Source organism: Nerophis ophidion, linkage group LG13 (assembly GCF_033978795.1).
Source record: "Nerophis ophidion isolate RoL-2023_Sa linkage group LG13, RoL_Noph_v1.0, whole genome shotgun sequence".
Taxonomy (NCBI): domain Eukaryota; kingdom Metazoa; phylum Chordata; class Actinopteri; order Syngnathiformes; family Syngnathidae; genus Nerophis; species Nerophis ophidion.
Genome location: NC_084623.1, coordinates 15,277,360 through 15,303,448, shown reverse-complemented (window position 1 = coordinate 15,303,448; position 26,089 = coordinate 15,277,360). Strand labels below are relative to the sequence as shown.

The following is a 26,089-nucleotide window of genomic DNA, read 5'->3' as shown; positions in this document are numbered from 1 at the left end:
GTTGATGTTGTTGACTTATGTGCTAATCAGACATATTTGGTCACGGCGTGACTGCCAGCTAATCGATGCTAACGTGCTATTTACGCTAGCTGTATGTACATTTGAAACTAGATACCCACATTTAATGCGAAACAAACGCTTACAAATCGATGGATATAAGTTGCTCCAGTGTCACAAGATGCGAAAGTCCTGATCGTTTGGTCCGCACATTTTACCAGCGATGCTAATAAGGCAGCCAAGCTATGGGCCACTTCATTAGGTACACCCATACTATGGCCGAATAGCGTCAATAGCTATTTGTTCAATAGCTTCAATTTCTTCTTCAATTTCGTTTTCGCTATCTGCCTCCACACTCCGACCATCTGTTTCAATACATGCGTAATCTGTTGAATCGCTTAAGCCTCTGAAATCAGAGTCTGAATCCGAGCTAATGTCGCTATATCTTGCTGTGGTAACCGCCATGTTGTTTGTATTGGCAGCACTGTATGACGTCACAGGGAAATGGATAGTAGTTTCGAAGATAGTGAAAATAAGGCCCTTTAAAGCTTTATTTAGGGATATTCCAGGACCGGTAAAATTTTGAAAAAAACTTCAAAAAAATACAACAAGCCACTGGGAACTGATTTTTATTGTTTTTAACCCTTTTGAAATTGTGATAATGTTCCCTTTCAAGAACCACTTTTACTCTTTGGCTTTTAACACTACATGAGTTGTGTGGTCCTCTGTCCTTTTTATACACTTTGATTTCTATTTTACTGTTTTAATTGATTTTACCCTTTAAATTTGTTTTTAGTCATATTTATTTTTATAGTGGTTTTTTTTGTATTGGTTTTAGATTTATTTATTTTTTGTTTTTATTCAGTCTTTGGTGGAGCATAATATTGTTTTTTTTAATGTTTTTAACATGGCTGTGCAGCACTTTGGAAACATTATTGTTAAATGTGCTAAATAAATAAAGTGGATTGGATACTGAAAATGTGATCAAATATGCTGGGTCAAAAGTATACATACAGCAATGTTAATTGGTAAATTTCACTGCAATAAGGCGCTTTTGGTAGACATTTACAAGTTTTTGGTTGAATTTTTGACTAATCCTCTTGACAAAATTGGTGCAGTTCAGCTAAATTTGTTGGTTTTCTGACATGGACTTGTTTCTTCAACATTGTCCACATGTCTAAGTCAGGACTTTTGCGAAGGCCATTCTAAAACCTTAATTCTAGCCTGATTTAGCCATTTCTTTACCACTTTTGAAGTGTGTTTGGGGTCCTTGTCCTGTTGGAAAACCAAATTTCACCCAAGACCCAACCTCTGGGCTGATGATTTTAGGTAGTCGTAAAGAATTTGGGAGGTAATCCTTTGTCAATGTCCCATTTACTCTCAGTAAAGCACCAGTTCCATTGGCAGCAAAACAGGCCCAGAGCATAATACTACCACCACCATGCTTGATGGTAGGAATAGCGTTCCTGCGATTAAAGGCCTCACCTTTTCTACTCCAAACATATTGCTTGGTATTATGGCCAGACAGCTCAATTTTTGTTTCATCTGACATCCCAAGGACACACATTAAGACCTTCTGGCAGAAAGTTCTGTGGTCAGATGAAACAAAAATTGAGCTGTGGAGCTTTTGGATGGCTGCCAAAAGAACCTTATTGCAGTGAATCTTGCCAAAGGACATGTAACCAAATATTTACATTGCTGTATGTATACTTTTGACCCAGCAGATTTGGTCACATTTTCAGTAGACCCATGATAAATTTATAAAAGAACCAAACTTCATGAATGTTTTTTGTGACCAACAAGTATGTGCTCCAATCACTATTACAAACAAATAAGAGTTGTAGAATGTACTGAAACTCAAGACAGCCATGACTGTTTTTTACAAGTGTATATAAAGTTTTGATCACGACTGCTGTCAGTGTTTCATGACACAGTGGAACCAGTTTGTATGGACACTCCCCCCCGCCCAGACTAAATTCCTAAAAACATACTCAGAGGTACATGCATACAAGAGGTGCACGGATATTATTAACATTTGAATCGCTATTCATAATTTAAAAAATTAATTTAACTGTTGGGTTTTCTTCCAATCAATCATCTAAGTTTCCTTATATAGCCCTTAATCACAAAAGGCTGCACAAGCCACAACTACATCCTCGGCTCAGGTCCCACATCAGGGCAAGAGAAAAACTCAACCAATTGGGCGTAGTGAGAAACCTTGGAGGGGACTGCAGATTTATTCAGTGGATTTCCATTTCCATTCTAGAAGTTCCATCCATCCATTTCCTACCGCTTATCCCTTACGGGGTCCCGGGGCGTGCTGGAGCCTATCTCAGCCGCATTCGGGTGGAAGGCGGGCTACACCCTGGACAAGTCGCCACCTTATCGCAGGGCCAACACAGATGGACAGACAACATTCACACACTAGGGCCAATTTTTCGCGTTGCCAATCAACCCAGGGTTTCCTACACATTCATTTATTTGTGGCAGCCCGCCACGAAAGAATTACCGCCGCCACAAATAGATTTTTCTTTTTCCGCTTTTGACTCGCTCGACCGATGGAGCTTGTAGTTACATATTATATAAATATGTACATAGTGTTGTAATTATATTCCAATTCCGCGTTCTTAGTCATCGCCGCTGCCACAACCCCCACGTCACCCGACCACACCACCACAAATAGGTGCCTGACCTGTCGGAAACACTGCAACCTATCCCCAGGTGCATGTTTTTGGAGGAGGGAGGAAGCCGGAGTACCCGGAGGGAACCCAGCAAAGTTATATATTCATATTTTGTGCAATATTTCATGCGTAGATACACTCATGTTAGCTTTTTTGGTCTAATTTTACATACTAGGCCGAAGGAAAGGTGTTTTTTCTTCCTTCAGCACAATTTATTTGTAACAGTTTAGCACTTCTTCATCTGCCTTATGCACTCTAACTACTATGGTCGCTTTGTTCCTGATCTGCCCTGATTTTAAGTCATTAACCTGCCGCGGCTTGCGGATGGAACCTAGATTTTGGTTACGATTGGGCACCTTTACATTTTATATGTTTATTATCAATCAATGTTTATTTATATAGCCCTAAATCATTCATCTCAAAAGGGCTGCACAAGCCACAGCGACATCTTTGGCTCAGATCCCACATCAGGGCAAGGAAAAACTCAACCCAATGGGACAATGAGAAACCTTGGAGGGGACCGCAGATGTGGGATCCCTCCGGGCGACCGGTGCAATGGATGAGGAGTCAAAAAAAAAGTGTCACTTCCAAAAAGTGTCAGTGTCAACAATGGAGGTCTCTCAGGTGACCCTGACTGTGAGAGGAGAAACCTCTCCAGGGGAGGTAATTGCCGTAGCCATGACAAAAGCAGCAACCTTCCACCCCCACAGTGACAAAGGGAGTACATGGACGACAACGCTTGCCATCCCCATGGGAGTTGTCGTAAAATATCGCTATTTTACGGTATTTTTAAGCTTTAAAATAGCGATATTTTACGGTAAAAATTGGATCAATTAATGTGCATTGTCCCAAGTAACAAATATAACAAATGGTGACTTCCTATCAGGAGTTTTATAATACATATACAAACAACCGTATTAGTGTATCTGGCGAAAGTTAAGTACGAGAAAATGGTTAAATTGGTCGATCTCTGTGGTAGCAAATGCTTAAAGACCTACTGAAACCCACTACTACCGACCACGCAGTCTGATAGTTTATATATATATCAATGATGAAATATTGACATTGCAACACTTGCCAATACGGCCTGTTTACTAAATTGCAATTTTAAATTTTCCACGAGTTTCTTGTTGAAAACGTCGCCGATTGATGACCCGTACGCGTGATGTCACGGACTGTCAGGAAATATTAGCGCTGCACCACTCGCGGCTAAAAGTCATCTGCTTACACAGTATTTTGGACATCTGTGTTGCTGAATCTTTTGCAATTTGTTCATTTAATAATAGAGACTATAAAGAACAATGCAGTTGGTGGAAAGCGGTGGATTGCAAGCGAACATGTTTTCTCTACGTCAACCAGCATGTTTTTGGATGGGGAAATTGTGATATATATCTAACCGGAGACATTAGTGGATTATTCGTCGTCCTGTAGCAGCTGTCAAAAAAGGCAGCTGATCTTGGCTCCTCGGCTTGAATCTGAGACACTGCATGTTCACCGCAGCCATCCGACCTCGAGGTATGTCTTTACAATCTTTAAAATCTCACTAAAACACTATTAAAACAATAAGCAGATAAGGGATCTTCCAGAATCATCCTATTAAATGTGTAATTACATCTGAAACGCTCACACTGCGTTTTTTTTCCCCCCCTAGTCCTTCACTATCAATATCCTAATTCACAAATCTTTCATCCTCGCACAAATTAATAAGGACATTGTTGCTTTCTCGGTCCGAATTGCTCTTACTGCTGGTGGCTCCCATTATAAACATCGTGAATATGTGCGGAGCCCTGCAACTCGTGACGTCACGCGCACATACTTCCGGTAAAGGCAGGGCTTTTCTATTAACGCGCAGTATAGCTCGATTGGTAGAGCGGCCGTGCCAGCAACTTGAGGGTTCCAGGTTCGATCCCCGCTTCAGCCATCCTAGTCACTGCCGATGTGTCCTTGGGCATGACACTTTACCCACCTGCTCCCAGTGCCACCCACACTGGTGTAAATGTAACGTAGATATTGGGTTACACTATGTAAAGCGCTTTGAGTCACTAGAGAAAAGCGCTATATAAATATACATATATATATATATATTTTTTTTTTTTTTAAAGTTGCGAACTTTGTCGTCGATGTTCTCTACTAGATCCTATGGCAATATCGCAAAATGATCAAGTATGACACATAGAATGGACCTGCTATCCCCGTTTAAATAAGAAAATGTCATTTCAGTAGGTCTTTAACATAAGCCGGTTCTCTTTGTAGTTACCTTTGTCACATGTGCTGCTCTGCTTCTCCTGGGCGAAGTTGAGTCTGTTCTGCTCGGCTGCGGTGCCGTTGGATTCTGGGCTGCTGCTGCGAGACGGGCTGTGTTCCTCGGTCTGATAAGCCAGGTCCAGGTGTTGCTGGGCGAGCTTCAGGTGTCTGCGCAGCCGCTCCAGCTCTCGCGAGGACGCCTCGTCGCCGAAGGACTCGCGGCCGGAGTCGGCCAGGTTGTCCCTGAAGCCCAGCTTCCCCGAGGGGTCCTTCTTCAGGGCCGTGTGGTAGCCCGGCGGCGCGGAGGGCTGGCGGCTGATGGAGGACCGCTGGCTGGCCAGCGCGGAGTGCCGAGGGGTGGGAGGTTGGGAGCGGGGGGCACAGAAGCAGTCCCGGATGCCGCTGAAGCCCAGGTGAAGGATCTCCAGCACGGTGAAGAGCAGACACAAGGCACTGACCGCATACATGATGAGCAGGAATATGGTCTTCTCCGTGGGCCGCGAGACGAAGCAATCCACCGTGTGCGGGCAGGGAGACCGCGTGCACACGTACGACGGCGACACCTCCAGCCCGTAAAGAACGTACTGCCCGAACAGGAAGGACGCCTCAAAAATGGCACGAGACAGAAGCTGAAACACGTAGACTTTCATCAGGCCGTCTCGTTTGATGCGGCGGCGTCCGTCGTGCTTATTGCTGGGCTTCTCCTCCACCTCCTTGTCCTTCTCCGGCTCAATCTCTTCATGGATCATCGGGTCCTCCTCGCCGTTGTCCTCCGCTTCCTCGTAGTCGCGGTTGGCGCCGCGGCTGACGATCGGCATGCGCTTCCTGCCGCGCGGCCGGTAATCCACGTCCTCCATGCGGGCGATCTTGTGCATGGCGAAGCCCAGGTACATGATGGTGGGCGTGGTGATCATGATCACCTGGAACACCCAGAAGCGGATGTGGGACAGCGGCGCGAAGGCGTCGTAGCACACGTTCTCGCACCCGGGCTGCTGCGTGTTGCACACAAATTTACTCTGCTCATCGTAGTAAATGGACTCGCCCCCCACGGCGGTCAGCACGATGCGGAACACGATCAGGAGGGTGAGCCAGATTTTGCCCACGAACGTTGAGTGATTGGAAATCTCATCCAAGAGACGTGTGAGGAAACTCCAGCTCATTTTGTCGGTCGATCAGCAGCGATTTTCTCTGATCTGAAAAGAAGAGATGGAGAAAAATGAATGTGGGTTTCTCCTTTTTTTGCAGAGTTTGCAGAATGCAGTGTAGTCAGCAATATAGTGAAGGTGATTCATAAAACTGATACTACAGACATGACTGCTGTAAATTAGAGGATATTTTTCCCTACGCTTTGAACTCTGAGGCTTATAAAACCTTGGCTAAATTACGGATTGTTCTTCGCCAACAGGTCGTGATGTTTGAATTCAAATAGTTTTCAACAGACACTGAAAAAAGTTTTGCTGTTTGTGCTATGGCGCCATCATTTGGACAAGTTCGCTCACTGCATGTACTTTGTCGACCGGAAGTACAAGTGCTGTTCCTTCTTCTAGCTGTCCATAGCATTTCTACTCTTGTGGATTCTTCATTCAACATTCCAAGCTTTGTTTGTAAGTTTTACAATATAACTAAAACTATTTATACTTTAAAATAACCTTTGAAACAATGTTTTCATGCATAACTATACGTGCTAACGTGATGTAATGAAGCTGGCTTCATTAGCCTTAGCTAATATGCTAACATGTTTACGAGGGTTTGTTTTACTATTATTAACATGCAATTGCATAATTTTTGTATTGTTCAAGTTTCACAAATTTCCCAGTTCGTTTGTGCAGTGGCGCCATCACTTGGACGAGTTTGCTTACTGCATGGTTATTGTTAAGCGTTCAATGTGATTTTAGAATTTTGAGTATTTTCCGTGGTTGTGTTGACATTTTCCTTTCTGCCTTATAAGCAGGGGAAAGTTACATATGAACACTTTTTTTTTCAAAAATTATTTTTCTGGTCCTCTTTTTCGATATCCAAAAATATCCATAATTATTAGATATAGACCGATAAACACTGAGCATGATGAGTTAAATAATATCGCCCAGAACTAACTGAAACTCTACATTGACTGCAACCCCAACCACTCATCTTCGTGGTGTTGTGCTTTCAATCTTAGCCACAAGGGGTCGCCAATGTTTGAAAAATAAAGTTGATTCTCCCACTACCTGTTGTAGGAGCTTTAAATATTTCTGCCTTGCTTGTTTTGTCAAATTCCCCACACACACACAGTTATATGGCTTAAACCTGTGGTGGTAAATTATATACATGTTTTTATAATTATTAATATTATTAGAGTTGTGTGCCACATTGAGAGAAAATGTTTTGCCCGCGGCCTGTTTTTAAAGATACCGTATGTATGTAGTCTAGCTGGAGTTCTTCGTTCTTTAACCGTAATCGTGTTGCGCAAGCTGATGTATGCACTCGGGTCCCTTTTTTTTCCCCCCATCAGCACTATCTAGAGGTTGCTTTGCATTCCTGAAAAGAACAGGATGTGTTTGTCATTGTATCACGCACGTGCAAAATTTAAGCTGGAAAATCCTGAAAAGGTATGAAAGTATATCATAGGCTGATACAAAAACTCATCCAGTAATGAATGACAAAATGCTTAAAATGTTACAACACCACCTCAAAAAAGTATTTTTTTACCGAATGGAGGATTCTGTATTTCCAATCAAATGTCTATATACAGTTGAACCTTGATTTACAAACCACTCATTTGTATGAACTTTGATTTAGGAACCAAACTGAATACATAGGTTTGTGCCAGGCAGCACATGCATTTGTGGTTGAGCTTATCGAGCCACGGTGCACAGTCAGCAGAGTACTGTCGCTGACAACCATGCTACTTTGTGCGCCTTTTGAAACATGCAGAACATATCCACAGCGTTGTCGACACTGCCTAATGACATTCTTACCAACAATCAATCAAAGTTTACCAAGATAGCCCTAAATCACGAGTGTCTCAAAAGGCTGCACAAGCCACAACAACATCCTCTGCTCAGATCCCACATCACGGCAAGAAAAAAACTCAACCCGATGGGATGACGATGAGAAACCTTGGAGGGGGCCGCAGATGTGGGGACATGGTAAGTATTTCAAATATGCATACGGAATATTATATATACATATATATATAAATATATATACATATACATATACATATATATATATAAAGCCTACATATTGTCATCACTCTTTACAACATGTTTGAAAAGGAGCAAAAAGAAGCAAAGATTTAATCTTTTCCAATTCATTGCAATTACACATCCGTTCACTTCCTTCTCCGATCCAGCAATTGTAACACAATTTACCAAATGTAATACAACAGTTCTCTAAATAATTAAGCCAGTTATGATTTACATAATGACATGGATTTCATCTCATTTTCAACAAAGTTCAAGATGTTCATCAAGATTCTTCTTCCTTGTACAATTTCTAATCATTGTTGTGACCAGGCTCTTTAAGTTAAGGAGTTTGGTTATTTAAAACTTTGGCCACTAGCCCTGTTGTGCACTGTGTGTGCGTGTCAGCAAGGCGGCAGAAAATAAGGACATTTCCGGTGTTGCGGAGAAGGCATGGATCTAGACATACTGCTCGATTGCTGACAAGAAAACAAAAAGTTAACTCAATCTTTTGACTTACACTCTACATAAAAACTGCAGAATTTATATTTTGACACGGAAATTAATGTGTAAAAACGCAGATTTCTGCATTTGTGGACATTTTACTTGCCTGAGTTTTGATCAATCGAGACTTTTGGTTTAACAAAGCATATTCACAGCACCAGCTTTGAAGTACAAAAAAATACAAAAATAAAGAGGACCAGTTTTGCCCAGGTCTGGCTAAAGCAATCCGCTGTTGAATTTGTACCTAGTAATACCTTACTTACAGTAGGTAAGGTTGTATTTTTGTCTCGTCCTTCACTTTAAGCATGGGTGAAAAATGCTCTACTGACCTGATAAGACTAAAAGAGAAAAAGATGACAGTATTTGCTCACAGGTGGTACCTGGTGATTGTTTGAAGGGGAACATTATCACCAAACCTACCTAAGCGTCAATATATACCTTGATGTTGCAGAAAAAAAAGACCATATATTTTTCCAACCGATTTCCGAAATCTAAATGGGTGAATTTTGGCGAATTAAACGCCTTTCTGTTTATCGCTCTTGGAGCAATGACGTCGGAACGTGACGTCACCTAGGTAATAAAGCCGCCATTTTCATTTTCTCAAACTAATTACAAACACCGGGTCTCAGCTCTGTTATTTTCCGTTTTTTCTAAAATTTTTTGGAACCTTGGAGACATCATGCCTCGTCGGTGTGTTGTCGGAGGTTGTAACAACACTAACAGGGAGGGATTCAAGTTGCACCACTGGCCCGAAGATGCGAAAGTGGCAAAAATCTTCCGCCAGACCCCCCATTGAATGTGCCGGAAAGTCTGCACATTTTACCGGCGATGCTAAGGCAGACATGGCACAGAGATTTATGGATAACCTGCAGATGCATTTGCAACGATAAAGTCAACGAAATCACAAAGGTGAGTTTTGTTGATTTATGTGCTAATCAGACATATTTGGTCGCGGCGTGACTGCCAGTTAATCGATGCTAACATGCTATTTAGGCTAGCTGTATGTACATGTGAAACTAGATACCCACATTTAATGCAAAACAAACTTACCAATCGACGGATTTGTGAAAGTCCTGATTGTTTGGTCCGCACATTTTACCGGCGATGCTAATAAGGCAGCTATTCGGCTGAACAATAGACAACATTCCAAAAAAATGTTGAGCGTCGATAGCTATTCGCTCAATAGCTTCAGTTTCTTCTTTAATTTCCTTTTCGCTATCTGCTTCCATTCTACAACCATTCGTTTCAATACATGCGTAATCTGTTGATTCGCTTAAGCCGCTGAAATCCAAGTTTGAATCCGAGCTAATGTCGCTATATCTTGCTGTGCTATTCACCATTGTTTGTTTACATTGGCAGCACTGTATGACATCACAGGACAATGGATAGTGGCTTCGAAGATAGCGAAAATAAGGCACTTTAAAGCTTTTTTTTTTTTTTTTTTTAAAAAAGGGACATTCCGGGACAGGTAAAATTTAGAAAAAAACTTCAAAAAATAAAACAAGCCACTGCGAACTGATTTATATTGGTTTTAACGCTTTTGAAATTGTGATAATGTTCCCCTTTAAGCACACTGCAGTTAGTCCTGGACAGTCCCACCATTTAATGCTTCAGTCACACGCTGGATTCTCACAAGAAAGAGGCAAAAATACAACTTTACCTACTGAACAGTACATTCAAGTCAAACCCGCCATTGTTTTTCATCTTTAAATTGGAATCCAAGCACTTGTACATAGTAACAGCCACCAAATGTCACCATCACTTTAATTCTGTACTCTTGAACACACACTTATTGGAATTAATTGTTTGTCCGACTGAGGCTGCCAACTCAGTAAAGAGCCGATCGTTAAAACGCCAAAGAGGCGACAGAGATCTTGTGGTTTCACACCATCTGTGACCAACTAAATAAATGGTGCTGAGTAATAAGCTCCTGCTAAAAAGCATGTTATGGACGCGACAAAATAGGGAATACAAACGTTGTGTGAATTCTATGTAAAGGATATACTGTGCAAAAAATATTAGAACAAAGTCGCATACACACACATACTGATTATCATTTGGAATGGGCACAAAGTCTTTGATCATCACTTATGGGGACCACGCTTTCCACAGGTTGTGGAGACATAACAAAAAAATTGGTAATATGGCCACTGTCCAATTAGCTCATACACGTTTTTTAATCTCTGGATTGATGAAGTAGTGGGCTAATCATACATACTGGGGACCCTGGAGAAAAAAAGTTATGGTTCATGGGGACCAAATTTAAATCATTTTGGATGATTCACACAAATTTGTACGTGACGACTGAGGACCATCTAAAAAAAAAAAAAAAAGGTCAAACTAAATATGACATGATCCTCAGAATAAAGCACTACGGCTGTCCTCTTATAGGAAGTTTCACCACTTAAATGTTAAAGCAAATCCTGCATCTTCTGTGACATTACTAAAAACTGTTATTTAGCAGTAATGAAGTTGTCTGCAACTCCAATCATACTTTAAAAAGGTAAAAATGTTCTATAATCATGCTGTATGAAAATGTTATCCTAAGGAACACTAAACCAGATTTTGTTTTTGGAAAAATGTATTACTTTTAACTAAGGATGGATACCATACCGAATCACAGTACCCGGTACTACTAATGCCAGGATAACAAATGCCTCACTTTAAGAAAATTAATTTTCTTTTTTTTACCAATATTTGAAAACACGTAAACAAACTAACCCAAATGTATGGGCAAAAGCGTAAAAATCACATAGGCATCTACAGAATGGATCTGACTATCATTTTAAACAGTTTCCCTTTAGAGGACCTGTTTTTTTGTCCCCATACCGTCAGAGGTCCCCTAAAGGTCAATGTGTAAACAGAGCGATGTCCCCATTAAGTAAGCATTGCCAGAACACCCCCACACACACACACAATTCTGGGAAACATTGGAAATGCTGAACAAGTCAAATCTACCTTATATTCCTTACAAGTACCTTCTGAGAGTGTGGAATGACATCGAGGTTACAAGCTCTCAGAAAATACATTGAAAAAGGCCACACTTAATATTAGAGTAAAATGTTAAAATTTAAAAAAAGGAATGGATTGATAAATTTGTAGGTGAAATACTCTCAGAACCTTAGCCCTTAACTTTCAAAAAAGGGCAAACGAGTGCAATCCTGGCTCTGGGAACAAGTAAAACAACAGGTTCTTCAGATTTGACAAGTGTTCTAGTATTTTTGCACACTGTCTACTGTACCACAAACACCCTACAACAAGTGATGAATTTGCATTATTTTCAAGAAGAGTTACATTAAAGACAAACACTATTTGGAGAGCACCTTCAATACCTCCATACAAATGAATCTAAATTCCAACAAGTCTTTCTTTCCATAGGAATAAAGTAGTCCCTAGGAGTCCCTAGGAAGTGTTTGTATTGGCCAACTCCCCAGATACAAATGAAAACAGTTATGAAGTGATATTTGACATTAGTCATGGAGGAAAGTGCCCCTCAATAAATAAAGGCTTGGAAGGAACTACACAAGATTCTATTGTGCTACAAGGAGCACAGGCTCAGAGAAATGTTGGTCAATGATTTGCCTTCTGAGAGGTGCCTTTCAATGGACAACACTGATGAGTACAGTCACTTTATTCTGTGAAAGCCTTTAAGATGTAAAGTCAACACAGAGAATGAAGGACATTGTGTAAGTGTAACAGAGGCTATGTGTACGTCGATAAACCACACTCCCTGAAAACCTGAAGAGCAATGCTGGGTCTCGGTTTGATAGCCTGGGCGGTTAACCCAAGTTTGAGTCCCGAGCAGAACAGAAAAGGCATGGCCCGAAGAAGGCGTGTTACGTAAGGTCACTGAAGAAATGCTGACCTGCATTGAAGTAAAAATCTGTATTTTTTTTTTTTTTTTAATCACCAAACTATATAGACAAACTAATATGTTTTATGTTTCCTATGCTTCACTGATAATAGTTGACATATTTGACTCTTTTTAATGGCTCAGCTTTTATTGTGTTAATCAGGATCAGAATAATTGTTATTGCCGTTGTTTGAGAACGGGTTCACAAACTAGGAATTTTACTTGGCACAATCGTGCAACATAAAACACAGAATAGAATAACGAGCTGTAACTGAGCTTGATTATTGCTTTATACTGCAGCACATTAAGGGGAATTGCACTTTTTTTGGAATGTTGCCTATTCACAAATCACTATGAGAAACAAGAACACACGTGTGTTTTTGGGAGGTGATTTTAAAAGATAACACTTGGGAGGATGCAGCTTTGATTGATCGAATCTTTTATTAGTAGATTGCACAGTACAATAAATATTCCGTACAATTGACCACTAAATAGTAACACCCTGTGGCGTGGCCTGCAGCGAAGTGGGGTGTGCCAGGACCGGCTTCGAGATCAGCGACAGGTGCGTAGATGGCCCACCTGGGCCTGCTTATCTAATCACCTGTCGCTCTGTTAAAAAGGCAGCAGCCAGAGAGTAGAGAGGAGGCGGAGTTGGAGCACGAGCAAGAACAAGACATCCATCCATCCATCCATTTCCTACCTCTTATTCCCTTTTGGGGTCCCTGGTGCCTATCAACTACAATCGGGCGGAAGGCTGGGTACACCCTGCACAAGTCGCCACCTCATCGCAGGGCCAACAATGATAGACGGGACAACATTCACACTCCCATTCACACACTAGAGCCAATTTAGTGTTGCCAATCAACCTATCCCCAGGTGCGAGACAGACCAAAGCAAAGACAATGGCTGAAAAGCACATCAGAGACAATTTATTGCAAAATAAAACAGTGTTCTCAACAAAAAGGAACTGTCAAGTCAGTGCTTGGTGCTCCGAAGAACCCGAAAGGGAGAACCCTCCACACACCCGAATAACCTTTTCAACTTGTTTAAGTTGGGATCCATGTTAATCAGTTCATGGGAGAGGGGTTAGTGCGTCTGCCTCAATACGAAGTTCCTGCAGTCCTGGGTTCAAATCCAGGCTCGGGATCTTTCTGTGTGGAGTTTGCATGTTCTTCCCGTGAATGCGTGGGTTCCCTCCGGGTACGCCGGCTTCCTCCCACTTCCAAAGACATGCACCGGGGGATAGGTTGATTGGCAACACTAAATTGGCCCTAGTGTGTGAATGTGAGTGTGAATGTTGTCTGTCTATCTGTGTTGGCCCTGCGATGAGCTGGCGACTTTTCCAGGGTGTACCCGGCCTTCTGCCCGATTGTAGCTGAGATAGGCGCCAGCGCACACCGCGACCCCGAAAGGGAATAAGCGGTAGAAAATGGATGGATGGTAAAATGGAAGTCATCAAAGCCCTCTAAAACAACTTTGAAATCCTCCATCAACGCTTTATATACACACTGCAAGTTATATATAATGTAGCAACAACACGTTTATAACAATATGCAACATGTACAATATTTACCGTATTTTTATCTTTGCCGGGGACTGATTTTTTTCAATGCATTGCTTTCCGTTTCCCTACAGCGCACGTCTGATTTCTGACAAAAAAAGTGAATCCTGCTTCCGGAAACAAAGATGTGTGTGTGTGTTCTAATTGTGGCAGATTTCGATAAACAAAAACAACTATTATTGAACAAATGAGGATTCACAAGCATATCTTTGTAAATCTGAATATATGGAAGATGAACTACCTTCTGGAAGAGAGCACGAAAGAAGAGTTATACGTTGGAGCAGACGGAAGTCGAAAAAAGTAGGTGAAAGTCACTCGAAGCTGCAAAATGTGAAACTTGAAGCCATGCTATATTGACATAAATGGAGTGCTTAACCAAATAAACTGGGAAAATGTCCCCGGCCAACACTTTATTTTTAACATAATACCCGCAGTACGTCACGTGTGTATCATAACAGACCGCATTAGCTGTCTGGCTAGCTGTGTTAAAGTTAAAGAAACACTGATTGGTGTGGTGAAATGATTCTCTGTATTTGACCCCATCCCCCTTAACAGACACATTAAAAAAAAATGTAATATAAACAATATTTACTGTATTTTTGTCATTTTAAATCAATAGCAGGACTTCCTTCTGTGGCGCAATAATTTCCGTATAATAGCGGCGCACATCCAAATCCCGGCAACTAATGTGGGTTCCTACTTCTACAAAACAAAAACGAGAGTGTGTTGTAATCATGGCAGACGTGGTAAACAACGAAGACGACTAATGAGGATTCACAACTTTATCTGTTTGAAACTGTATATACGACCGGAAGATGAATTACTCCTTATAGAAGCCAGCACAAGGAAAAGGTCTGTGCGATGTGGTCACGCTGCAAATCTGGAACTTAGCTTGCCGAATTATTGTAAAGCCACAATTAATTGGAAATGTCCCCGGCCATCTTGACCAAAACCGACAACTGTCAATTGAGTAAGTCACTATACTATTGATCATGATACATGCAGCACATCACCGTACAACTACAGTACATACACTGTCGAGCTCGCTGTGTACAAACAAAACATAAAATGTGGGTTGATATTCAACAGTCAGGACAAAAAAAGTCCATCCATCCATTTTCTACCGCTTATCCCCTTTGGGGTCGATGGTGCCTATCTCAGCTACAATCCCTGGACAAGTCGCCGCCTCATCGCAGGGCCAACACAGATAGACAACATTCACACTCACACACTAGGGCCAATTTAGTGTAACCAATCAACCTATCCCCAGGTGCATGTCTTTGGAAGTGGGAGGAACCCGGAGTACCCGAAGGGAACCCACGCAATCACGGGGAGGACATGCAAACACCACACAGAAAGATCCCGAGCCTGGGATTGAACACGGGACTACTCAAGACCTTCGTATTGTGAGGCAGACGCACTAACCCCTCTCCCACCGTGCTGCCCGAACAGAATAGTGTCTCATCTTATTGTGTTAAGCATAAACTCAAACGCGTTTCGAGCTGACGTAGAAGCTGGCTTATCTCTTTCCATAGATAGCTTTTATGGCTAACACACGTTGCACGCCGATGTGTTACTATGCCAGAAAAAAAATAAAAACTTCCGTGTTCACGCTTACAATAATAATGTCGCTACAGCTTGGTTATTATATTGGTTGCGGAATGTAAATAATGCATAGCTGATGGTTTTGAGGTAGAATTGATTGCACCCATTAATAAGAACGAGCCAAGTATTACATTACAGTTAGCGGTAGCTGCTAGTAGTAGCGTCGTCTGTCAACAAAAAGGACCAAGCTGCAAGGTATGATCCAGTTCTGATCTGATGAGTTACATTTTTGTGTAATTGGTGTATTTTGCAAGTCCAATGTCTATTTATTTAATTTAGCTGTTTTTTAAGTGTGGTGTCGTATTTGTCTTTTACGTCAGAAATTATTAATAAAATCAACTGGGTATGTAATGAGTTACATGTAAATGATGCTACCATGTATGTTCATAATATGGTTTCTCTCATTTCAGAAAGAAACAAGCCAGCATTAGCGATTTGGTACAAAGGAAGATGTGCACACCACAGCTAGCGGCTGCACTGACTGATGCGATCCTGAATATGTTGCTAACTGACATGAGGCCACTATCAATGGTGGAGGAGTAAAGGTTTTAGACAAATTATTCAGGTCCTCAACCCTGGTTAAACTCCTCCCTCGAGGAACCATTTTACCAAACTGATGGAGAGGGAGTACGGGCGAACATTGCATGCAATGTAGACTGACATAAAAGCCACCCAGAGCAAAATTGCTCTCACTACTGATGTGTGGACAAGTGTAGCCATGGAAGCCTACCTTGGCAATAAATGCCACTACATTGGAGACGAATGGAACATGAAGTCAATCTGCCTTACGACCATGCCACTCGAGGAAAGACATTCAGCATCCAACATTGCAGAATGGTTTGAATAGGTAATACCCAGGTTTGAAATTCCCCTAAGCAAAATGATTCCTATTGTGCTGGACAATGGTGCACTTTATAAAAAAAAAAAAACATTTGCCTTGTTTTATTTGGCAAGTCAAAAGGACATGGTGCCAGTATGCTGTTTTTTAAAAATAAAGTATTGGAAAGGATAGAAATGTAGTGTGTCTCTTTTATCCAATTAATCAAAGTAATAATCGAGAGATTAATCGATTATCAAATTGTTAGTTGCAGCCTTAATCGAGTTATATATAGAATATCTAGTTTTAGTAAAAATATATCGAGATAGATATACATAGAATATTTATCCATCCATCCATTTCCTACCGCTTATTCCCTTTTGGGGTCGCGGGGGGCGCTGGCGCTTATCTCAGCTACAATCGGATATCTAGTTAAAGTTAAAATATATATCAAATATCTAGTTTAGGTAAAAATATATCAAGATATATATCGAATTTCTAGTTTAAGCAAAATTATATCGAGATATATATCAAATATCTAGTTTAAGTAAAAATATATCGAGATATATATCGGGTATCTAGTTGAAGTATGGGGCAGCGTAGCTTGGTTGGTAGAGCGGCCATGCTAGCAACCTGAGAGTTCTAGGTTCGATCCCCTCTTCTGTCCTTGGGCAAGACACTTCACCCACTTGCTTCCAGTGCCACCCACACAGGTTTAAAAATGTAACTAAGATAATGGGTTTCACTATGTAAAGCACTTTGAGTCACTAGAGAAAAGCGCTATATAAATATAATTCAATTAAATTCAAAGTAAAAATATGTCGAGATATATATTGAATATCTAGTTTAAGTAAAAATATATCCAGATATACTTTTTCGTTCTTATCGCCCAGCCCTACTTTAGACTACAATGGCGGACTCACGCAAAACACTTTGGGTAAATCTCTACCATATATGGAGAAATACGCCGGTGTCACAATTGGGGAAAACGTCACAAATGGGGCAAATTCCAAATAGCTCATTTGGAGGACATATGAAGGAAGGCAAGACTGTTTCATAAAAATCCCTGCCATGCCTCCATGATTTGATAAAAAATGTTGGGAGTTATGTAGATCCAAAAAACAGGTACTATTAGGGGTGTAACGGTACGTGTATTTGTATTGAACCGTTTAAGTACGAGGGTTTCGGTTCGGTACGGGGGTGTACCGAACAAGTTTCTAAGCTAAAGTCTTAACAAGCTGCTTTGCTTCTTCTGCCTCTGTCTCAGCACCCAGCATTGTCCCACCCACACAACCATCTGATTGGTTACATATATAGTGGTAACAGCCAATCAGCAGTGCGTATTCAGAGCGGTAACAGCCAATCAGCAGTGCATATTCAGAGCGCATGTAGTAAATGCTTCAGCGTCGAGCAAATAGGTGTTTAGAAGGTGAGCATAAGGCAGCGTACTCTCCCCAAATGATAAACACCTCTCAGTCAACTACTACTAACAGCATTATGAACCCGTTGACCTTCTAGAAACGTAAACTGCAGCTCGCTCGCAGTTCTGGCTTGAGGTGAAGGCTAGTTAGCTTTTAGCGTAACGTTAGCTCATTCTGCGATCCGTGTGTGTGTGTTTTACGGACAGAAAAGCTTTGAATGGCAGGGTCCATGTTGATAAAAAAATAAAACATTTACATAATAAAAATCAATTACAGGCTTCCCAAATGCTGTGATAAACTAAGCATGATGAGTTGACTTGAAAGTTTAATGTTGTACTTTCAATATGTAGAAGAAAAGTTTTGTCGTTTTATTTAATCTGAGCAACAATTTGAGGCAGTTTAATGTTGATTAACGTGGGCAGAATTATTAGTGTTCCCAATGTTAAAAGTATAAAGCCATTGTTTACAAATTTGGTAAATTAATAACAAAAAAATGTATATTTTGTGGTTTTCTTACAGTACCGAAAATGAACCGAACCGTGACCTCTAAACCGAGGTACGCACCGAACCGAAATGTTTGTGTACCGTTACACCCCTAGGTACTAATAGGTAAAAAAAAGTTGGTTTTGCATAATGGGAGGGGTGGGAATCTGAGTTTATATAGATAGTACTTTATTGATTCCTTCAGGAAAATAAAAATTCCAGCAGCAGTGTACAGAGTTGAGATCAATTTAAAAAAAGTAAATAATGGGGGTTTAAATGGAAACAAAATAGAGAAATATTACAATAAGAATAAAAGATAAAAAGCATGTACAGGCTTATGTGTTAGTATGACAAAAAAGTTCCCTGAATCCTTGAGTTTGGGAAAGGATCGTTATACCGTGACGCAGGTCGCCACCAAACCTAAACTAACGCGCAACCAGTGACCGAGCCTTGGAGAATTCCACAGGAAAGGATAAAGGCGGATGTGGCTCCCACATCTGGCAGGGCAGCCACTAATCCCTGGAGTCTGTGGAAGAAGGCCAAACCCTGGCCAAAATCTGCGTCAATAAGCCGCCTGATGTGATGCAAATAGAGACTCTAGACTTAAGTCAGGACACATGAATCACCATCATTTCAAGGACATGTAATGGGAGGAAATTCCACATTGGTCCAGAATATTCCACGAGTCACCCATGGCTGTTTTCCACCCAAGACAACGATAATCACAAATCAAACATAGCTTTAAAGGCCTACTGAAACCCACTACTACCGACCACGCAGTCTGATAGTTTAGATATCAATGATGAAATATTAACATTGTAACACATGCCAATACGGCCTTTTTAGCTTACTAAATTGCAATTTAAAATTTCGCGCGAAGTATCCTGTTGAAAATGTTGCGGTATGATGACGCGTGCGCGTGACGTCACGGATTGTAGCGGACATTTTGTTCCACCCCGATCCCAGCTATAAGTCGTCTGTTTGAATCGCATAATTACACAGTATTCTGGACATCTGGGTTGCTGAATCTTTTGCAATTTGTTCAATTAATAATGCAGGCGTCAAAGAAAGATGTAGGTGGGAAGCGCTGTATTGCAGCTGCCTTTAGCAACACAAACACAGCCAGTCTTTTCTTTTTTACATTCCCGAAGGTAGAGCTTTACTATGGAACAGAGCGGTCAAGCAAACATGGTTCTCTACCACATGTCAACCGGCAGGTTTCGGTGAGAAAATGGTGGTAATAAGTTGGCTCTTACCGTAGACATGAGCGGAGCTTGTGTCATTCCACGTGCACCTGTCAAAGAGGCAGCTGCGGACTCTCTTGCCTCCTCCGACCGACCACCCCTGAACGTGGGATGCTTCCACCGTGGAGGAGGGGGGGAAAAAAGCTGCCTTTGCCTCATCGAGAAACGTGGCTTCCCTCAGAGACACTGGCGGTCACCACACCCGTGGCCACACCCCTCCGACTTTCAGGTACGACTATATAATCTCACTAAAACACTAGTAACACAATAAGCAGATAAGGGATTTTCCAGAATTATCCGAGTAAATGTTTTTTTTTCTTTTTCTAGTCCTTCACTCTCACAATCCTCATCCACAGATCTTTCAACCTCGCTCAAACTAAATGGGGAAATCGTCACTTTTACGGTCCGAATCGCTCTCGCTGCTGGTGGCCATGATTGTAAACAATGTGAGGATGTGAGGAGCTCCACAACCCGTGACGTCACGCGCACATAGTCTGCTATTTCCGGTACAGGCAAGGCTTTTTATTAGCGAACAAAAGTTGCTAACTTTATCGTCGATGTTCTCTACTAAATCCTTTCAGCAAAACTATGGCAATATCGCGAAATGATCAAGTATGACACATAGAATGGACCTGATATCCCCGTTTGAATAAGAAAATCTCATTTCAGTAGGCCTTTAAGTCAGGACACATGAATCACCATCATTTCAAGGACATGTAATGGAGGAAATTCCAGATTGGTCCAGAATATTCCATGTGGCACCCATGGCTGTTTTCCACCCAAGAATGCAAAACAATCACAAATCAATCATAGCTTTAACCTTGTTTACAGCCATAACTATAGTTCATAAGAGGGCATATAAAGGCCTACTGAAATGAGATTTTCTTATTTAAACAGGGATAGCAGGTCCATTCTATGTGTCATACTTGATCATTTCGCAAATTGCCATATTTTTGCTGAAAGGATTTAGTCCAGAACATCGACAGTAAATTTAGAAACTTTTGGTGCTGATAAAAAGGCCTTGCCTGTACCGGAAGTAGCAGACAATGTGCACGTGACATCACGGGTTATAGGGCTCCTCAGATTGTTTACAATCCTAGCCAGCAGCAGTTAGAGCTATTCGGACCGAGAAAGCGACAATTTCCCCATTGATTTGAGCGAGGATGAAAGATTCGTGGATGAGGAAATTTAAAGTGAAGGACTAGGAAAAAAAAAAGGAAAAAAAAAGGCGATTGCAGTGGAAGCAATTCAGATATTAGACACATTTACTAGGATGATTCTGGAAAATCCCTTATCTACTTATTGTGTTAGTGTTTTAGTGAGATTATATGGTCATACCTGAAAGTCGGAGGGGTGTGGCCACAGGTGTGGTGACCGCCAGTGTCTCAGAGGGAAGCCACGTTTCTCGACGAGGCAAGGCAGCCAGGCTGAGAGTTTTATTTTTTTCCCTCCACGGAGTAAACATCCGACGGTCGGTGGGAGGAGGCAAGAGAGTCCACAGCTGCAAGAGGAACGACGCAAACTCTCCGCTCATTTCTACGGTAAGAGCCGAATGTAAACAAGGAAACACCGGCTGTGTTAGTGTTGCTAAAGGCGGCCGCGATTCACCGCTTCCCACCTACATCTTTCTTCTTTGACGTCTCCATTATTAACTTAATAAATTGCAAAAGTTTCAGCGCTACAGAGGTCCAGATTACTGTGTAATTATGCGATTAAATCAGACCACTTATAGCTGTGATCAGTGCTGGATCAAAATGTCCGCTACAATCCGTGATGTCACGCGCACGGGTCATCATACCGCGACGTTTTCAACAGGATACTTCGCGCAAAATTTTAAAATGCCGTATTGGCATGTGTTGATATATAAACTATCAGACTGCGTGGTCGGTGGCTTCACGGTGGAAGAGGGGTTAGTGAGTCTGCCTCACAATACGAAGTTCCTGCAGTCCTGGGTTCAAATCCAGGCTCGGGATCTTTCTGTGTGGAGTTTGCATGTTCTCCCCGTGAATGCGTGAGTTCCCTCCGGGTACTCCGGCTTCCTCCCACTTCCAAAGACATGCACCTGGGGATAGGTTAATTGGCAACACTAAATTGGCCCTAGTGTGTGAATGTGAGTGTGAATGTTGTCTGTCTGTGTTGGCCCTGCGATGAGGTGGCGACTTGTCCAGGGTGTACCCTGCCTTCCACCCGATTGTAGCTGAGATAGGCGCCAGCGACCCCGAAAGGGAATAAGCGGTAGGAAATGGATGGATGGATGCGTGGTCGGTAGTAGTGGGCTTCAGTAGGTCTTTATAAGTCAGGACACATGAATCACCATCATTTCAAGGACATGTAATGGAGGAAATTCCACATTGGTCCAGAATATTCCACGTGGCACCCATGGCTGTTTTTCACCCAAGAATGCAGAACAATAATCACAAATCAATCATAGCTTTAACCTCGTTTACAGCCATAACTATAGTTCATAGGAGGGCATTTAATGGATTTGGAGTAAAGCGTTCTTCTTTAAAGGCCTACTGAAACCCACTACTACCGACCACTAAGTCTGATAGTTTATATATCAATGATGAAATATTAACATTGCAACACATGCCAATACGGCCTTTTTAGTTTACTAAATTGCAATTTTTAAATTTACCGCTAAGTGTCGTGTTGAAAACGTCGTGTATGATGAAGCATGCGTTTGACATCACCGGTTGTAGCGGACATTATTTTCCAGCCAGATCCAAGCTATGAGTAATCTGCTTTAATCGCATAGTTACACGGTATTCTGGACATCTGTGTTGCTGAATCTTTTGCAATTTCTTCAATTAATAACGGAGAAGTCAAAGTAGAAAGATGGAGGTGGGAAGTTTTTAGCCTTTAGCCAAACAAACACACCGTGTTTCGTTGTTTAAAATTCCCGAAGTTGAAGCTTTACTATGGATCAGAGCGGTCAAGCGAACATGGATCCCGACTACATGTCAACCTGCAGTTTTCGGTGAGAAAATTGTGGTAAAAATTCGCCTCTTAACGGAGACATGAGCGGAGCTTCCGTCCTGCTGCAGCTTCGTGACTTCCATCCAGTGGCCACACCCTTCCGACTTTCAGGTACTATTTGATCTCACTAAAACATTAGCAATACAATAGGCAGATAAGGGATTTTTTCAGAAAAATCCTAGTAAATGTGTCTAAAAACATCTGAATCTATCCTCCTGCATTCGCCTTTTTTTCTAGTCCTTCACTCTAAATTTCCTCATCCACGAATCATTCATCCTCGCTCAAATTAATGGGGAAATCGTCGCTTTTTCGGTCCGAATCGCTCTGGGTGCTGGTGGCCATGAATGTAAACAATGTGATGATATGAGGAGCCCTACAACCCGTGACGTCACGCGCACATCGTCTGCTACTTCTGGTAAATATTAACATTGCAACACATGCCCATACGGCCTTTTTAGTTTACTAAATTGCAATTTTTAAATTTACCGCTAAGTGTCGTGTTGAAAACGTCGTGTATGATGAAGCATGCGTTTGACATCACCGGTTGTAGCGGACATTATTTTCCAGCCAGATCCAAGCTATGAGTAATCTGCTTTAATCGCATAGTTACACGGTATTCTAGACATCTGTGTTGCTGAATCTTTTGCAATTTCTTCAATTAATAACGGAGAAGTCAAAGTAGAAAGATGGAGGTGGGAAGCTTTTAGCCTTTAGCCAAACAAACACACCGTGTTTCGTTGTTTAAAATTCCCGAAGGTGAAGCTTTACTATGGATCAGAGTGGTCAGGCGAACATGGATCCCGACTACATGTCAACCGGCAGTTTTCGGTGAGAAAATTGTGGTAATAATTCGCCTCTTACCGGAGACATGAGCGGAGCTTCCGTCCTGCTGCAGCTTCGTGACTTCCCTCCAGTGGCCACACCCTTCCGACTTTCAGGTACTATTTAATCTCACTAAAACATTAGCAATACAATAGGCAGATAAGGGATTTTTTCAGAAAAATCCTAGTAAATGTGTCTAAAAACATCTGAATCTATCCTCCTGCATTCGCCTTTTTTTTTCTAGTCCTTCACTCTAAATTTCCTCATCCACGAATCCTTCATCCTCGCTCAAATTAATGGGGAAATCGTCGCTTTTTCGGTCCGAATCGCTCTGGGTGCTGGTGGCCATGAATGTAAACAATGTGATGATATGAGGAGCCCTACAACCCGTGACGTCACGCGCACATCGTCTGCTACTTCTGGTAAATATTAACATTGCAACACATGCCCATACGGCCTCTGTAGTTTACTAAATTGCAATTTTTAAATTTCCCGCAAAGTGTCCTTTTGAAAACGTCGCGGTATGATGACGTGTGCGTTTGACGTCACCGGTTGTAGCGGACATTATTTTCCATCCAGATCCAAGCTATAAGTAATCTGCTTTAATCGCATAGTTACACAGTATTCTGGACATCTGTGTTGCTGAATCTTTTGCAATTTGTTCAATTAATAACGGAGAAGTCAAAGTAGAAAGATGGAGGTGGGAAGCTTTTAGCCTTTAGCCAAACAAACACACCGTGGTTCGTTGTTTAAAATTCTCGAAGGTGAAGCTTTACTATGGAACAGAGCGGTCAAGCGAACATGGATCCCGGCAGTTTTCGGTGACAAAATTGTGGTAATATTTCGACTCTTAACGGAGACATGAGCGGAGCTTCCGTCCTGCTGCAGCTTCGTGACTTCCATCCAGTGGCCACACCCCTCCGACTTTCAGGTACTATTTAATCTCACTAAAACACTAGCAATACAATAGGCAGATAAGGGATTTTTTCAGAAAAATCCTAGTAAATGTGTCTAAAAACATCTGAATCTATCCTACTGCATTCGCCTTTTTTTTTCTAGTCCTTCACTCTAAATTTCCTCATCCACCCTCGCTCAAATTAATGGTGAAATCGTCGCTTTCTCGGTCCGAATCGCTCTGGCTGCTGGTGGCCATGATTGTAAACAATTTGAGGATGTGAGGAGCTTTACAACCCGTGACGTCACGCGCACATTGTCTGCTACTTCCGGTACAGGCAAGGCTTTTTTATTAGCGACCAAAAGTTACGAACTTTATCGTGGATGTTCTCTACTAAATCCTTTCAGCAAAAATATGGCAATATCGCGAAATGATCAAGTATGACACAGAATGGACCTGCTATCCCCGTTCAAATAAGAAAATCTCCTTTCAGTAGGACTTTAAGTCAGGACACATGAATCACCATCATTTTAAGGACATGTAATGGAGGAAATTCCACATTGGTCCAGAATATTCCACGTGGCACCCATGGCTGTTTTCCACCCAAGAATGCAAAATAATCACAAATCAATCATAGCTTTAAGCTCGTTTACAGCCAGAACTATAGTTCCTAAGAGGGCATTTAATGGATTTGGAGTACAGCATTCTTCTTTTATTTAAATTTACGAATTTAAAAGTAAGTTTGTATTGACTAAAAATGAGGTAGAACACAGAAAAAAGGTGGAAATAACGCAAAAGGCTTCATTTCGCGCCACTTTCAATAGTGAAGTGAATTATATTTATATAGCGCTTTTTCTCTAGTGACTCAAAAGAAAAGATCAAACGCGTGGTTCGGCGAACGTTGATGAAATGTAGCCTTAAATTTTAAAAAAAGCGTTTTTAACAAGGTTTCAGTTGTCAGACGAACATAACAAGTAGTTATAAAAGTTGGAGCCCAAACTTAAGCTGAGAGACGTGAAAGATGCTGCCACGCTTTGTTTGCTAAGTGGCGTCAAACAAATACCTTGAGATTGAAGTCCTCTGCTTCACTCCAACGCGGGTAGGCTCGTCTATCTTGTGGGGTTTTCTCCTTGTTTTCAAGCCCTTAAAAGGACTCCCGCTCAAGCCATTCGATGTGTTGTCAGCGAGGAGCGGGGATCCTTCTCTCCGGTGTCGTGTTGTGCGGCGGACGTTAGACAAAGAATTGAGGCTGCCGGCGATGCGTCGTTCAAGAACGATCCGGCTCTTATATACGGCTCTTTGATGTGAACCACACGGCTCTATGGAGGGAAATTACTGCCAAAACGCCGAAAAAAATGGTGTTTTACTCACGATTTTCCATCGACTCGCAAGCATAAAAGCGATTATTTTCATTAATTCTCAATTAAAAACGATGTTCTGTAAGTAAAAGGAAAACGAGTCGCAAGTATTATTGTTTGTAAAAAAAAAAAAACAATTCGCAAGTAAAAAAACAAAAACACAATACACAAAAAATAAAAACAATTTTCTGCAAGTGAAATAAAAAAATCTAAAGAATAAAAACATTTTTTTGCAAGTAAAAAAAAACAATTTGCAAGTAAAAAAACAAAAACACAATACACAAAAAATAAAAACAATTTTCTGGAAGTGAAATAAAAAAATCTAAAGAATAAAAACATTTTTCTGCAAGTGAATAAAACATTTATTTTTTTAGACGAAAATCACTACAAGTAAAAACAACATTTTCTGCACTTAAAAACAAATTGAAAGTATAAAAACAGGATTTAAAAAATATTGCAAG

At 41.3% G+C, this 26,089-nt stretch overlaps 1 protein-coding gene across 1 annotated transcript in view; it reads right to left on the bottom strand.

The window, feature by feature from the left end:
- gjc4b (gap junction protein gamma 4b) overlaps window positions 1-25,552 on the bottom strand; it is a 28,313-nt gene extending 2,761 nt beyond the window's left edge. The window contains exons 1-2 of the mRNA XM_061918450.1: window positions 25,334-25,552; window positions 4,936-6,115 (exon numbers count right to left, since the gene is read on the bottom strand). Coding sequence (XP_061774434.1) covers window positions 4,936-6,082 — 1,147 coding nt within the window. The 5' untranslated portion in view covers window positions 6,083-6,115; window positions 25,334-25,552. The remainder of the gene's footprint in view (window positions 1-4,935; window positions 6,116-25,333) is intronic.
- Window positions 25,553-26,089: the final 537 nt, after the last annotated feature.